This window comes from Thalassophryne amazonica, chromosome 5, assembly GCF_902500255.1.
Source record: "Thalassophryne amazonica chromosome 5, fThaAma1.1, whole genome shotgun sequence".
Taxonomy (NCBI): Eukaryota; Metazoa; Chordata; class Actinopteri; order Batrachoidiformes; family Batrachoididae; genus Thalassophryne; species Thalassophryne amazonica.
Window position 1 is genome coordinate 11479 of NC_047107.1, and position 14731 is coordinate 26209.

At 42.2% G+C, this 14731-nt stretch overlaps 1 protein-coding gene across 1 annotated transcript in view; it reads left to right on the plus strand.

Moving 5' to 3' along the window:
- The first annotated feature begins 459 nt into the window (after positions 1–459).
- LOC117509704 (nuclear receptor corepressor 2-like) overlaps positions 460–14731 on the plus strand; it is a 217439-nt gene continuing 203167 nt past the window's right edge. Inside the window, exons 1-6 of the mRNA XM_034169424.1 lie at positions 460–600; positions 684–821; positions 5398–5580; positions 5628–5767; positions 13450–13610; positions 14414–14476. Coding sequence (XP_034025315.1) covers positions 460–600; positions 684–821; positions 5398–5580; positions 5628–5767; positions 13450–13610; positions 14414–14476 — 826 coding nt within the window. The remainder of the gene's footprint in view (positions 601–683; positions 822–5397; positions 5581–5627; positions 5768–13449; positions 13611–14413; positions 14477–14731) is intronic.

The window sequence follows — 14731 nt, forward strand, 5'->3', positions numbered from 1 at the left end:
TGTGTGCAATTATGTGATTGTGTCTGTCCGTGAGTGTGTGCAGTTATTGTGATTGTGTCCACATGTGCAGTTATGTGATTTTCTGTGTGCAGTTATGTGATTGTGTGTGTCCGCGTATGTGCAGTTATGTTGTATGAGGTTGTGATGCGCGTGCAGTTGTCTGAGTGTGTTATGTGCGTACAGTTGTCTGAGATTGCCATGCGCATGCAGTTATGAGTGTGTGATGTGCGTACAGTTGTCTGAGTGTGTGATATGCGTACAGTTGTCTGAGTGTGTGATGTGCATACAGTTGTATGAGGTTGTGATGGATATACAGTTATGAGATTATGTGCACGTGCAGTTGTCTGAGATTGCCATGCGCATGCAGTTATGAGTTTGTGATGCGCGTATAATTGTCTGAGTGTGTGATGTGTGTACAGTTGTATGAGGTTGTGATGGGGGTACAGTTATGAGATTGTGATGCGCGTGCAGTTGTCTGAGATTGTGATGCGCGTGCAGTTGTCTGAGATTGTGATCTGCGTACAGTTGTCTGAGATTGTGATGCGCGTGCAGTTGTCTGAGATTGTGATGCGCATACAGTTGTCAGAGTGTGTGATGCGCGTACAGTTGTCTGAGTGTGTGATGTGCGTACAGTTGTCTGACATTGTGATGGGGTACAGTTATGAGATTATGTGCGCGTGCAGTTGTCTGAGATTGCCATGCGCGTGCAGTTGTCTGAGATTGCCATGCGCGTGCAGTTGTCTGAGATTGCCATGCGCGTGCAGTTGTCTGAGATTGCGATACGCGTGCAGTTGTCTGAGATTGCCATGCGCGTTGCAGTTGTCTGAGATTGTGATGTGCGCACAGTTGTCTGAGATTGCCATGCGCATGCAGTTTTGAGTTTGTGATGAGCGTACAGTTGTCTGAGTGTGTGATGTGTGTACAGTTGTCTGAGATTGCCATGCGCATGCAGTTGTCTGAGATTGTGATGTGCTCACAGTTGTCTGAGATTACTTAGATTAGATAAAATTGATTGATTGATTGATTCCCATGCGCGTGCAGTTGTGTGAGATTGCCATGCGCATGCAGTTGTCTGAGATTGCCATGCGCGTGCAGTTGTGTGAGATTGCCATGCGCGTGCAGTTGTGTGAGATTGCCATGCGCGTGCAGTTGTGAGATTGCCATGCGCGTGCAATTGTCTGAGATTGCCATGCGCGTGCAGTTGTGTGAGATTCCCATGCGCGTGCAGTTGTGTGAGATTGCCATGCGCGTGCAGTTGTGAGATTCCCATGCGCGTGCAGTTATGTGATTGCTGTGCGCTTGCAGTTGTCTGAGATTGCCATGCGCGTTGCAGTTATGATGGGTGTACAGTTATGTGATTGCTGTGCGCTTGCAGTTGTCTGAGATTGCCGTGCAGTTGTCTGAGATTGCCATGCGCGTTGCAGTTGTCTGAGATTGTGATGCGCGTTGCAGTTGTCCGAGATTGTGATGCGCGTTGCAGTTGTCTGAGATTGTGATGCGCGTTGCAGTTGTCTGAGATTGTGATGCGCGTTGCAGTTGTCTGAGATTGTGATGCGCGTTGCAGTTGTCTGAGATTGTGATGCGCGTTGCAGTTGTCTGAGATTGTGATGCGCGTTGCAGTTGTCTGAGATTGTGATGCGCGTTGCAGTTGTCTGAGATTGCCATGTGCGTGTGCAGTTGTCTGAGATTGCCGTGCAGTTGTCTGAGATTCATTCATTTCCATGTATTTGTACAAGGACAGCATACAATTACATTATGCTCATCAAGCAGAGATGTTTGTACCAGATTGTAGCTGCAACAGCTAATTTCCATCTGTAGTTCTTGAGGGTCAGGGGGATACACATAGGGCTATTAAATACATCACAAACAAACCTAGAAAATATATAATACTAAATTCATAAAATATATAATATTAAATTCATTCTTACGTCATTCATTTCTAAAATACTGTGCCATATCAAAATGTTTAAAACAACCATTCATAATTCATCCCTGTCACTCATAACATGCAGCATCAAAATTGTCAAGACATTCATAAATTCATCTAAACCTCTCAATTACTGTACAATATCAAAACACTTGTAAAAAATATTCACCCTTCATACCGTTCATCTCTCAATTTCTATACAGAATCAGAACACTTATTACACATGTTCAGTGTTACCTTTAGCAGTGCTATATGTTTAGTGCCTACATCTTTGGTTTTGAAGAAGCCATGATTTTACCTTTACAGAAAATGTCTTAAAGTCTGGTTGTGTTTTTATTTCTTCTGATATGTTCCACTTCTTTGTGGCTCTGTAAGAAAATGTCAATTGTGCAAATGCAGTCTTACATTTGGGAATGGTGCACTGCCTCTGAGTGGTTGCTCTTGTTACCCTTGTTGTTGTATCAGAGGACAGGTGAATGAAGTTCTCGAGAGGTGGCGGAGCTTGATTATGAACTATTTTGTATACTATTTGAACCTCATGGAAAAAGATCAAATTTTCAAAGCTGAGCATAGCATATTTGCTCAAAATATGACAATGATGATATTGAATACTTTTTTGATCAAGGATTCTAAGAGCCCTTTTATACAGGGACTCCAAAGGTCTTAACGTTGTTAGATTTGCTTGAGCCCAACTTGTTATACAGTAAGTAAAATGAGGTGTTATCATTGCATTTAGAAAGCATTTTGCTGCCTCTGTTGTTAATGTGTTTCTTATGCTTTTAAAAGTAACTAAATTAAATTTCAAAGTGTTTGAGATCTTTTTTATATGCTTCTTAAAACTAAGAGTTGAATCTAATGTAAGCCCTAAATATTTGAACTCAGTTACATTTTTTATAATTTGATCATTGATAATAATATTTGGATATACTGTTGTTTTATTCTTAATAGTGAAATACATGGCTGCTGTTTTTTCCAAGTTTAATGTTAGACAGGATTCCTGAAGCCAGGTAGAAACTCTTCCCATGGCTATAGTTAATTTGCTCACAACCTCAGTCATGTTTGTTCCGTGTGTGTATATTATTGTATTATTTGCATACATTTGTATGCTCACATTGTAACATACTGAAGGTAAATCATCTATATATAAAGAGAATAATGCCGGGCCCAAAATTGACCCTTGTGGTAAACCTATATTACACAGTTTTGTCTCAGATATTACATTATTAATTCGGACACATTGATTTCGCCCTGATAAATAAGATTTTAACCAACTTATTGTGTTTTCTGATAGTTTGAATCTTTGTAATTTTGAATAGAGAAGTTCATGATTTACGGTATCGAACACTCTGCGTAAGTCTAAGAAAATTGCTCCAACAACTCCTCCTTTGTCTAAATTTGATTTTATGTTTTCCAAGAGATAGCTACAGGCTGTATCTGTAGAATGGTACTTTCTAAAACCAAACTGCATAGGATGTAACAATGCATTTGATTCTAGATGGTCAATTATTTGCCTGGACACTACCTTTTCTATGATTTTGGAAAATATTGGAAGAATGCTAATCGGTCTATAATTTTCCATTTCTTGTTTATTACCATATTTGTGTATAGGAATTATTGCTGCAATTTTCATTTTATCTGGAAAAGAATTTTGTTCAATTGAAAGATTCGTTAACCTTGTTAGTGGTTTGATTAAGTATTCATAATTTTTTTTTAATGAGAGCAGAGTCTATTCCATAGATGTCTTTGCTTTTTGAATTTGTCAGAAACCAAAATTTTTTTAACCTGAAATTCATTAGTTAAGCATAGGTTCAATTTTGGGTTATCTGTTATTAGTCTTTTTTGGGGGGGATACACTGGAGTGAATTTTTGGCTAAGTTCATATATAGAATTGATAAAATATGTGTTAAAATTATTTGCAATACTTACGCTATCATTAAAAATTTCATTACAACATTTAATTTGTGTAATTTCACATTTTTGATGATCTTTGCCCATCAATTTATTGAGTGTTTCCCATAAGGCTTTATTATTGCCTTTTGCTTCTTTTATTTTATTTAGAAAAAAATTTGCTTTAGCTTTCCTGAGTTCTGATGTTACTTTGTTCCTCATCCCTTTAAATGCTATGTTATCTGTATTCCGGCCTGATTTAAAAAAATTTTAACGCCATATCTCTAATTTTCATCATTTGCCTCAAAGTCTCATTTAACCAGGGTATATTTTGCTTTTTATCTTTTATTGGTGCTGTCTTCCTGTATTTAGACAATATGTCTTGGATTGTACTTATTATTTGATTTGCCACGTCTTCACAATCGGGTCCTACAATTTTTCCATCCCAGTTAATCAGCCCAAGATCATTTTCAAAAGGTTCTAAGTTTCTTTTTGGAATAATATCTACACATTTTACCTTTATTTCTCTATTTTGATTTTTAGTCCTAAATCGGGATAATTTACGTGCAACTAATGTAAGATTGTGGTCAGACATTCCAGTTATTAAATTGTATGTTTTAGAGATACGGTCTACTTTATTACTAAGAATTAAATCCAGTAACGTTTGTGATTTATTGGTGATTCGGGTAGGCTTATTGATTAATTGTGACAGTTGATATTTAGTGCACATGTCACTCAATTTCTTTCTTGTTTTTTTTGTCCATCCAATTTAAGTTGAAATCCCCCAAAAGGATCATTTCTTTTGCACTATAAATTTTTAACAATTGACCCAGGTCATCATAGAAATCTTCCTTAGCGGACGGTGGTCTGTAGAGGACAAATACAAGAAAAGACATTTCAGGTGATAATGTAAATTTTACACCAATACACTCTAAATTGTTGTTGGGTAAGTCCAGTTGTTCACATTGCAAATATTCTTTGACATATATCATAACCCCTCCACCTTTGCATTTTAATCTATCGTTTCTATATATTTTGTATCCAGGTACTATTATGTGACTTAAGGGGGAGTGAGGTTTTAACCAGGTCTCAGAGAGACACAGATAGTCTAAATTTGAGTCCGACAGAAGATGTTGAAGCTGTTCCGCTTTTGAAAATATGCTTCTAATATTTATGTGCCCCCCAAATATGCCCTTTGGTTTTAACTTTCGATCCCATAAAACCCTGGCATGATTAACAGTTTGAAATAACTTTGTTGCTTTCTGTTTTGTAGTCGCTATATGCATATTTTTAACGTCCTGATTTATTTTCTTGCTAATCTGAATCAGTCTATGCAATCCAATATTGACGGTGGGATGTTCATCGTCAGCCGCTGGTGATGTTAGCTCCCCTGCTAGCACCGCTGAAGTTGAAGGCCTCGCAGCTACTAGGCTGCTACTATCCATAGGCAAGGTTCCGCCACAGGTCGCTGACGGGGCTAGCTCCCCTGCTAGCACCGCCGATGAAGTTGAAGGCCTCGCGACTGCTAGACTGTTGTTAGCCATGGGCAGGGTCCTGTCCAGGTCCGCTGGTTTGCCGTGCAGTTGTCTGAGATTGCCGTGCAGTTGTCTGAGATTGCCGTGCAGTTGTCTGAGATTGCCGTGCAGTTGTCTGAGATTGCCGTGCAGTTGTCTGAGATTGCCGTGCAGTTGTCTGAGATTGCCGTGCAGTTGTCTGAGATTGCCGTGCAGTTGTCTGAGATTGCCGTGCAGTTGTCTGAGATTGCCGTACGCGTGCAGTCTGACGGTCTCTGTCATTGTGTGCTTCCTTGCAGCATGGACAGCAGCAGCAGCAGCAGCAGCAGCAGCAGCAGCAAGTGAACCGTAGCAGCCAGGAGGAAAAGGAAGAAAAAGAGAAGGAGTCTGAGAGAGATGAAGAGAAGAATGAAGCTGAAGACAAGGAGGATGGAGTGAAGTGAGTGTGACCCTGTGTGTGTTGTACATGTCCTCTCACACACTGTGTGTATACGCTGAGCTCCTCTTCAGCACTGAGGAAATGAGTACATTTGGGAATCCTGTCCTGATGTGACCTTCCAGTATTCTTGCGCCTTCAACCTTTCCGCCTGCAGCGTGTTCTCGTGTCCATTTGTTCCTTGAATCCAGCAGCTGCTTTCCAACTTCTTCCCAGTAACATCTTCAGAGTTCTGTGTTCATTTTCTAAGTGCAGGCACGTGAGAACTGTGCATTTTTGCATATTTCTGCAGTTTTAAATTTCTGCCAGTGTTTTGTGTGAGTGTAAATCAGTGTTGTGAAGGTGCACGTTAGATGTTGTAATTTTTTCCTGCTCTCTCATACAGTACTACCATAAATAGGCGCAAATTGCCATAAAGCGGTCAAACTAAAAAAAAATCCCCACAAACAAAACCCCAACTTGCTTTGTAATGGTGTCAAACCGCAGCTACACAAAATTAGTCAAAATCTGTGGAAAGACAATAAAAAGGGAATAAAACTGTTGATTTGGTTGCAGGTGACAGTGACAGAGAAGCAGGTATCGTGGGATTGGACATTGATCTCTGCTTCTTTCTTCAATAAATTAGTGTTTAAAGGACATGTTGCACATTATTTAATGTCCCAGTTTGCAACACAGCATCAAAGTATTCATGAATGTAAGTCTGTCCTTGCACATGTCATAATCATTCGTGGTCACTTAATGCTAATTAGTGCTGGAGAAACCGAAGCGTTTTGAACCACTGAATCAATATGAAGCAGTTGTGTTGAAATGGCTGTATTTCGAAGCATTTGATACAATAACTATGGCGACATCTGCTGGCCACTTTTTAACATAGCACTTGCATGGAACAATACAATTATGTATGTTTAATAATAAAGGTTCTGCGTGCATCTTGAAAGGTTTGACTGTATTTTTAATCAACATTAATTAATATACTTGTTATATTGTGCTTGTGGCATCATAAAATGCTGTATGTAATAGAGATATAAAATGAAATGAAATGCTTGTGCATCGAGGGACTGTCATGACCATAGTTGCACAAAGTGAAGGGGATTTGGGAGTTTCAAAGGTTTTTAATGTAAGAACAAGATCATTTCAACAGTGTTGGGCTCAAGTCTGTTCTTTTTTTTGTTAGTGCCTCTCAAGTTTTGGAGAAAACTCTCTCACATGGCACACAAGTTGGGGGATTTTGTCCAGCTCATAAAAGTTGAATGATAGATAGATAGATAGATAGATAGATACTATATTAATCCTGAAGGAAATTATGTGGCGGGCCGTTGCTCCCATTCACACAAATAAAACACACATATTAAAAGTGCACATAAAAGTAACAATAAAAAATAATACAGCACAATAAAATTCAAGTAAAAAAAAATTACAGCTGCCTCCATCCTCCCTATCTCTCCTTGCACATTCACTGCAGAAAATGGTATTGGGGGAGCATTAGCATGGCTAAAACCCTTCAGCTTATATTTTACCCCAAGACCCCCCGACAACACTCCTCTTGACCCTTGGCGATTTTAAACATTTTTCTTTTTTTTTTTGCCTCTCACATGCCTGAACTGTGTATAGATAGATAGATACTTTATTCATCCCCCTTAGGGGAAAGTCATCTGCCCGAGAGCAAACATTCATAAACAATGCATCCATCCAATAAAATACCAATATATAAGACAAATATAACAAACACATTAAAGTACATTAGTAAGAGGCGTTAAACAGTCTCATGGCGGCAGGGACAAATGATCTTCTTTACCTCTCAGTCCTACATCTCATGTTGAGGAGTCTGACACTGCAGTTGCTTTTCTGAGCACCACAGTGTCGTGCAGAGGATGAGATTTGTTGTTAATAATGGAGCTCATAATACACCTCATCCTGCTCTCCACCGGTTCACCCACAGAGACGCCTCCCTCCCCGTCACTGACACACACTTCCAAACAAATTTGTCCAGTCTATTACTGTCCCTGACAGACAAGCTGTTCCCCCAACACACAACAGCAAACAAAACAGCGCTGACTGCCACAGATCAAAAAAGGAAAAGCATATCGTTACAGACATCAAAGGATTTCAGTCTTCTTAGGAAGAACAGTCTGCTTTGTCCTTTTTATATTCTGCATTTACCTGCACCCACCAGTCCAGTCTATTGTCAGTGTGGACTCTGAGGTACTTGTACGTGGGGACCACGTTTCCTTTGTTTTGCTGGTGTTCAACACCAGCCCATTGCACCTGCTCCAGTTGGTGAACTCCCTGATGACTGGCCTGTACTCCGTCTCGTCCTCTCCCCTCACACAGGCCACCACAGCCGTGCCATCAGAAGATTTCTGAATATGAGATGTTGGAGTCCTGTAGGCAAAGTCAGATGTATGCAGTGTGAAGAGAAAAGGGGAGAGGACCGTGCCCTGGGGTGCACCAATGCTTGTTGTATGCGCAGTTCCAGAGACTCCCAGCCTGACCTACTGTGGCCTCTCTGTCAGGTAGCTGTTGATCCAGGAGATAAATACCTGATCCACACCCAACTTCTCAAGCTTATCCCTCAGAATAGGGGGATGGATGGCGTTAAATGCGCTTGAGAAGTCAAAAAACATAAGCCGCACACACCCCACCCCCCGAGCCATAGAGAAAGGAGAGTACCCTGTGCAGCATGAACAGTATGGTGTCCTCCACACCCAGAGGCACTGCCTGCTCTGCAGCACAGTCCTTCAGAACCCTCAGTGCTTATACCATCAGGTCCAGCTGATTTACCAGGACGCACCTTTGGAAGCTCCGGCTCACCTCACCCACGATGAAGTAATTCCCGTACAGTCCCCCCGCACAACCGCTGGGTGGAGCAGAGCAGGAGGCAGCAGCAGCAGAGTCAAACCTGCAGTAAAAGCGGTTGAACTCCCCGGCCGTAGCGGTGTCCCTGTGTGGCTCAAATGACTGAATGAGCAGCACTTTAACACTGTGTGGTGGTGTTGAGGAACTCTGAGTTCAGTTGCAGGACCAGCAAAACTTGCAAAATGTTCCTGCTTTGTGTATTTTGAACATGAATGGATTGTAGCATTTCCACTCCTTGTGATAACTTTTGGGACATGTACCTCCCCACTGGTCATTAAAATTTGGGGTACAGTAGATACAGTTGTGCTCAAAAGTTGACATACCCTTGCAGAGTTTTGGATTTTATTTATTTATTTTTTGGCCATTTTCAGAAAATATGAATCAAATCAATTTTATTTATATAGCGCCAAATCACAACAAACAGTTGCCCCAAGGCGCTTTATATTGTAAGGCAAAAGCCATACAATAATTACGGAAAAACCCCAACGGTCAAAACGACCCCCTATGAGCAAGCACTTGGCCACAGTGGGAAGGAAAAACTCCCTTTTAACAGGAAGAAACCTCCAGCAGAACCAGGCTCAGGGAGGGGCAGTCTTCTGCTGGGACTGGTTGGGGCTGAGGGAAAGAACCAGGAAAAAGACATGCCGAGAAGGGGGGCAGAGATCGATCACTAATGATTAAATGCAGAGTGATGCATACGGAGCAAAAAAAGAAAGAAACAGTGCATCATGGGAACCCCCCCACAGTCTACGTCTAAAGCAACATAACCAAGGGATGGTCCAGGGTCACCCGATCCAGCCCTAACTATAAGCCTTAGCGAAAAGGAAAGTTTTAAGCCTAATCTTAAAAGTAGAGAGGGTATCTGTCTCCCTGATCTGAATTGGGAGCTGGTTCCACAGGAGAGGAGCAAAAAAAGAAAGAAACAGTGCATCATGGGAACCCCCCAGCAGTCTAAGTCTATAGCAGCATAACTAAGGGATGGTTCAGGGTCACCTGATCCAGCCCTAACTATAAGCTTTAGCAAAAAGGAAAGTTTTAAGCCTAATCTTAAAAGTAGAGTAAGTTATTATCCTCATTATTATTATTATTAAAGTAGTATTAGTAGTAGTATGAAAAAATGTCTTCAAAAGTGGACCTGTAATCAAGGGATGTTGTTGGGGGGCGTGCTCCCCATGCCCCCTTTCCGTCTGGATTCGTTTCTGGTTTGCCATCTGAGCAGGAAGAATTGATATGTATGATGTGTATTTATGGAGAAAATACAACTAGATTGACAGGCAAGAAAGTTTTATCAGCGATTTTTGTCATGTCCTCAGAAAGAGACTTTAGGTGCATTTGGGTGGGAAGGAAAAAAAAGCATCAGTATTTGTTGTTAAAGCATTGTGTATCATCAGATGATTTTAGCGAAAACACACAGAGCGGCTCAGAGTTTTAAAGCATAAAAATGTCTCTGTAAAGCTCAGTGCAGGTGTGCAGCTGTCACCACGCTTTGCGAGACGACAACTGTTTTTTCCAACTCGGAGCAAAGCGGGCGAAGTAGACAGTTCAGCGAACTCCTGACCTTCCCCTGCCCACGGGCCAGCCTAATGCTGTGATCGACCCACAATACAAAAATAATAGTAATGCACAGTGACTTGGAGATTACTGATTACTGGAACGATTAACGCGTTAGATTACTCGTTACCTACAAAAGCGATCAGATTAGAGTAGCATGTTACAAAGTAATGCGTTACTCTTCATCATCGCTGGTGACAACTGCCAGCAAAATTGTTTGAGATGCAAAGAAAAACCCACAAATAACTTCAGATGAAATAAAGGACTCTCTGAAGAAAGTGGTGTGGTTGTTTCAAGATACATGATAAGGAGACACTTGAAGAAAAATGGGCCGTATGGCCAAGCTGCCAAAAAGAAAGCCATTACTATGCAAATACCGGAAAGTATCCCACTTACAAGACGCTGAACAGCACAGAGAACAAAGTCATTTGCAGTGATGAGACCAAAATTGGATTTTTTGGCCACAACCATAGATGTTACGTTTGGAGAGGAGTCAACAAGGCCTATGGTACTGTGAAGCACGGAGATGGACCGCTGATGTTTTGGGGATGTGTGAGCTACAAATGCACAGGAAACTTGGTCAAAATCAATGGCAGGATGAATGCAGCATTTTATCAGAAAATCCTGGAGGAAAATTTGCAGTCATCAGCCCAGAAGCTGCATATGGAACGTACAGTTGTATGTAAAGGTTTGGGCTCCTCTGATGATTTCCATGATTTTCCTTTATAAATCAGTGGTTGTTTGGATCAGCAATTTCAGTTAAATATAATCATATAGCAGACAAACACAGTGATATTTGAGAAGTGAAATGAAGTTTATAGGATTTACAAAAAGTGTGCAATAATTATTTAAGCAAAATTAGGCAGGTGCATAAATTTAGGCACCCCAACAGAAAAATACATCAATATTTAGTAGATCCTGCTTTTGCAGAAATAACAGGCTCAAAATGCTTCCTATAGCTTCCAATGAGAATCTGGATTCTGGTTGAAGGTATTTTGGACCATTCTTCTTTACAAAACATCTCAGGTTTGTTGGTTTCTGAGCATGGACAGCCCGCTTAAAATCACACCACAGATTTTCAATAATATTCAGGTCTGGGGACTGAATGGCCATTCCAGAACGTTGTACTTGTTCCTCTGCATGAATGCCTTAATAGCTTTTCAGCAGTGTTTAGAGTCATTGTCTTGTTGAAAGATCCAGCCCCAGCGCAACTTCGACTTTGTCACTGATTCATGAACATTTTTCTCAAGAATCTGCTGATATTGACTGGAATTGTTGTGACCCTCAACTTTAACAAAATTCCCAGTACCTGCACTGGCCACACAGCCCCACAGCATGATGGAACCACCTCCAAATTTTACTGTACGTAGAAAGTGTTTTTCTTGGAATGCTGTGTTCTTTTTCAGCCATGCATACCGCCCCTTGTTATGTCCAAATAACTCAGTTTTAGTTTCATCAGTTCACAGCACCTTATTCCAAAATGAAGCTGGCTTGTCCAAATGTGCTTTAGCATACCTCAAGCGACTCTGTTTGTGGTGTGTACGCAGAAAAGGCTTCCTCTGTATTACAGCATCATACAGTATCTCTTTGTGCAAAGTGCACTGTATAGTTGAATGATGCACAGAGACACTATCTGCAGCAAGATCATGTTGTAGGTCTTTGGAGCAGGTCTGTGGGTTGACTGTGACTGTTCTCACCAGTGGTGGGCACAGATAACCAAAATATTAACTTCAATAACAGATAATCAGATAACTGAAAAGTTATCTTCGATAAAGATAAAACAATAAACCACCCAAGTTACAGATAACTGATAACAGATAAATTCCAATATTGTCTCTGGTACATTTACAACTACTAATAAAACAAATTTAAGTTTTAATACCACAATAGCTTCTAGTAATATTAAAAGTAACAATAGACCCAAACAATGAGACCACACTTTTGTCTTTGAACATTCTGCCCCTGCCGGAAGCACTTGTTTACTACAGAGCTCTCGGTACAGAGGCACTCTGAGAGCAGCCATAAAGCCAACTCTCTATCAGTCACAACGCTCCGGTCAGGCGGAGGTCTTGAAAAATAAAGTCATGCTGACTTATGGTTTTCAATCAATCAATCAATCAACTTTTTTCTTATATAGCGCCAAATCACAACAAACAGTTGCCCCAAGGCGCTCCATATTGCAAGGCAAGGCCATACAATAACCATGAAAAACCCCAACGGTCAAAACGACCCCCTATGAGCAAGCACTTGGCCACAGTGGGAAGGAAAAACTCCCTTTTAACAGGAAGAAACCTCCAGCAGAACCAGGCTCAGGGAGGGGCAGTCTTCTGCTGAGACTGGTTGGGGCTGAGGGAAAGAACCAGGAAAAAGACATGCCGAGAAGGGGAGCAGAGATCGATCACTAATGATTAAATGCAGAGTGATGCATACGGAGCAAAAAAAGAAAGAAACAGTGCATCATGGGAACCCCCCCACAGTCTACGTCTAAAGCAACATAACCAAGGGATGGTCCAGGGTCACCCGATCCAGCCCTAACTATAAGCCTTAGCAAAAAGGAAAGTTTTAAGCCTAATCTTAAAAGTAGAGAGGGTATCTGTCTCCCTGATCTGAATTGGGAGCTGGTTCCACAGGAGAGGAGCCTGAAAGCTGAAGGCTTTGCAAAGCTAAAAAGTTGATTTGGTGCCCAGATGCTTAGTACTTAGGGCGAATACGGCCATGAACACTACTGGCCAGTAGATGGCAGTAGAGGCCTTGAAAACAAAATTCCAGATAATTCCTGTCTGCTACATTTAAAATGCGTGAAATTTAACAAACGCAAATACAATAACAACGTCTATAAACCCAGAGAATATATTCACGAGAGTTTTAAGCACTAGAGTTTAATGCTGTTGTCCGTGGAGCCTGAACAGAGTGTCTGAAATGCAATTGTCCTGTCGTGAGGGGCAGGTTTGAGCCAGAGTATGTAGTGACTGAAATGATCAGAACCTCCAAATCTCAGACCATGGTCCTGTCAGAAAAGGGTGGACTGTCGCCTCTGGGTCTGACTGAAAGAATAAGGTTGTCGATATAAGTGGCGGAAATGAGGTTCCTCTGTCGGGTATTTGGGCTTACACTCCTGAACAGAGTGAGAAGCTCACCTATCTAGGAGGGACTCAGAGTAGAGCTGCTGCTTTTTCACATTGAAAGGAGCCTACTGAGCTGGTTTTCAGCTTGTTCTGATTCTGCTATGATGACAGGGTGAGGTCTTGAGGTCAACATGTTGTCACTGCATTTTGCAGGGACGACACCTCGGGGGAAGACGCTGAGGACAAGGAGCCCACTGTGGCCCTCAAGGGTCGGCGCACAGCCAACAGCCAAGGCCATCGCAAGGGCCGCATCACCCGCTCCATGACCAGCGAAGTGGAGGAGACCGCTGCGCCGCCTCTCAACAATGAGCTCGGTGAGTCAAAATGACACAACACTGCAGGAGGGCTGTTGAGAATGGCAAGCTTTTACAAGTCCACGCGTACCTGTGTGTGTGTGGGGGGGGGGGGTATAAAGTCACATGGCCTCCCAACTAGCTCAGTTAAAAAACACCCTGTAAATGGACGGCATTCATAAAGTGCTTTTCCATCTGATTCAGAAGCTGTCGATGGGAACAGAACTTTGAGATCAGACGTGTTTTTGCATTTAGTGTGTAATTTAATTTTGCTGTTCCATCCCACACCACAAGGAGGCAGTGTTTCTGCTGCTGTCTGTGTGTAGATGTTAGTTAGCTTAGTTTGTTCTCGTCTTGTCGACTCTCAGGTCATTATGTTAGTAATTGGTCTGCTTGCCCAGGTTTAGTCACATGTGATCCCAGGTGACCCTGTGGGCAGCAGAGCGCGGCAGCAGAGCCCCACTGGCCCCTGTGGAGGTCACTGGGCCGTGAGCTGTGCCGGGGTCTGCAGACACACTCTCCAGTTGTTTTGTGTGTAATTATTAACTGACTTCTCTCTTTGGATTTCCTGCTTCCTAACTAAAACAAACAGTCTTGAGTGAGCCACGCTGCACTGCGCGGCCTGTGCTGCACCCCCACCCCCTCTATTCTTCTCTCAGTTCTCTCTCTTCTTTCTGTCCTTTTCCTTCTGTCAGTCACTCCCTAACTGACTCGATGAAATCTGCCCATTCCCCCCCTCCTCCCGCCTTCACTCACGCGGCGCTTTTCTTTTTTCTTTTTTTTTTGTACTCGCTCCCTCCTGCAACCCCCCCCCCCCCAAACAGCCAATCTGGAGATGAGTGAGAGCTCCCGCTGGACGGAAGAAGAAATGGAAACTGCCAAAAAAGGTACATGAGTGAAACCTGTGAATTATTACTTCATCTGTATGTTTGAACACGGCGAGGTGTGATGAAGCTGTGACTTCCTGTTTGTGTGGCAGCCGCCACCACGTGCTGCCAATGTCTGCTGGTTCTGCTTGGGCGCTGTTTGGATCCGTCTCTCTGGGTCACGGCAGACGGAGGCTGTAAAGTCTGTGTCTTATCGGCCTGTGAGTGCAGTGGCCATTAACTCGGCCTGTTTATTGTCTCTGACTGAAGATTACC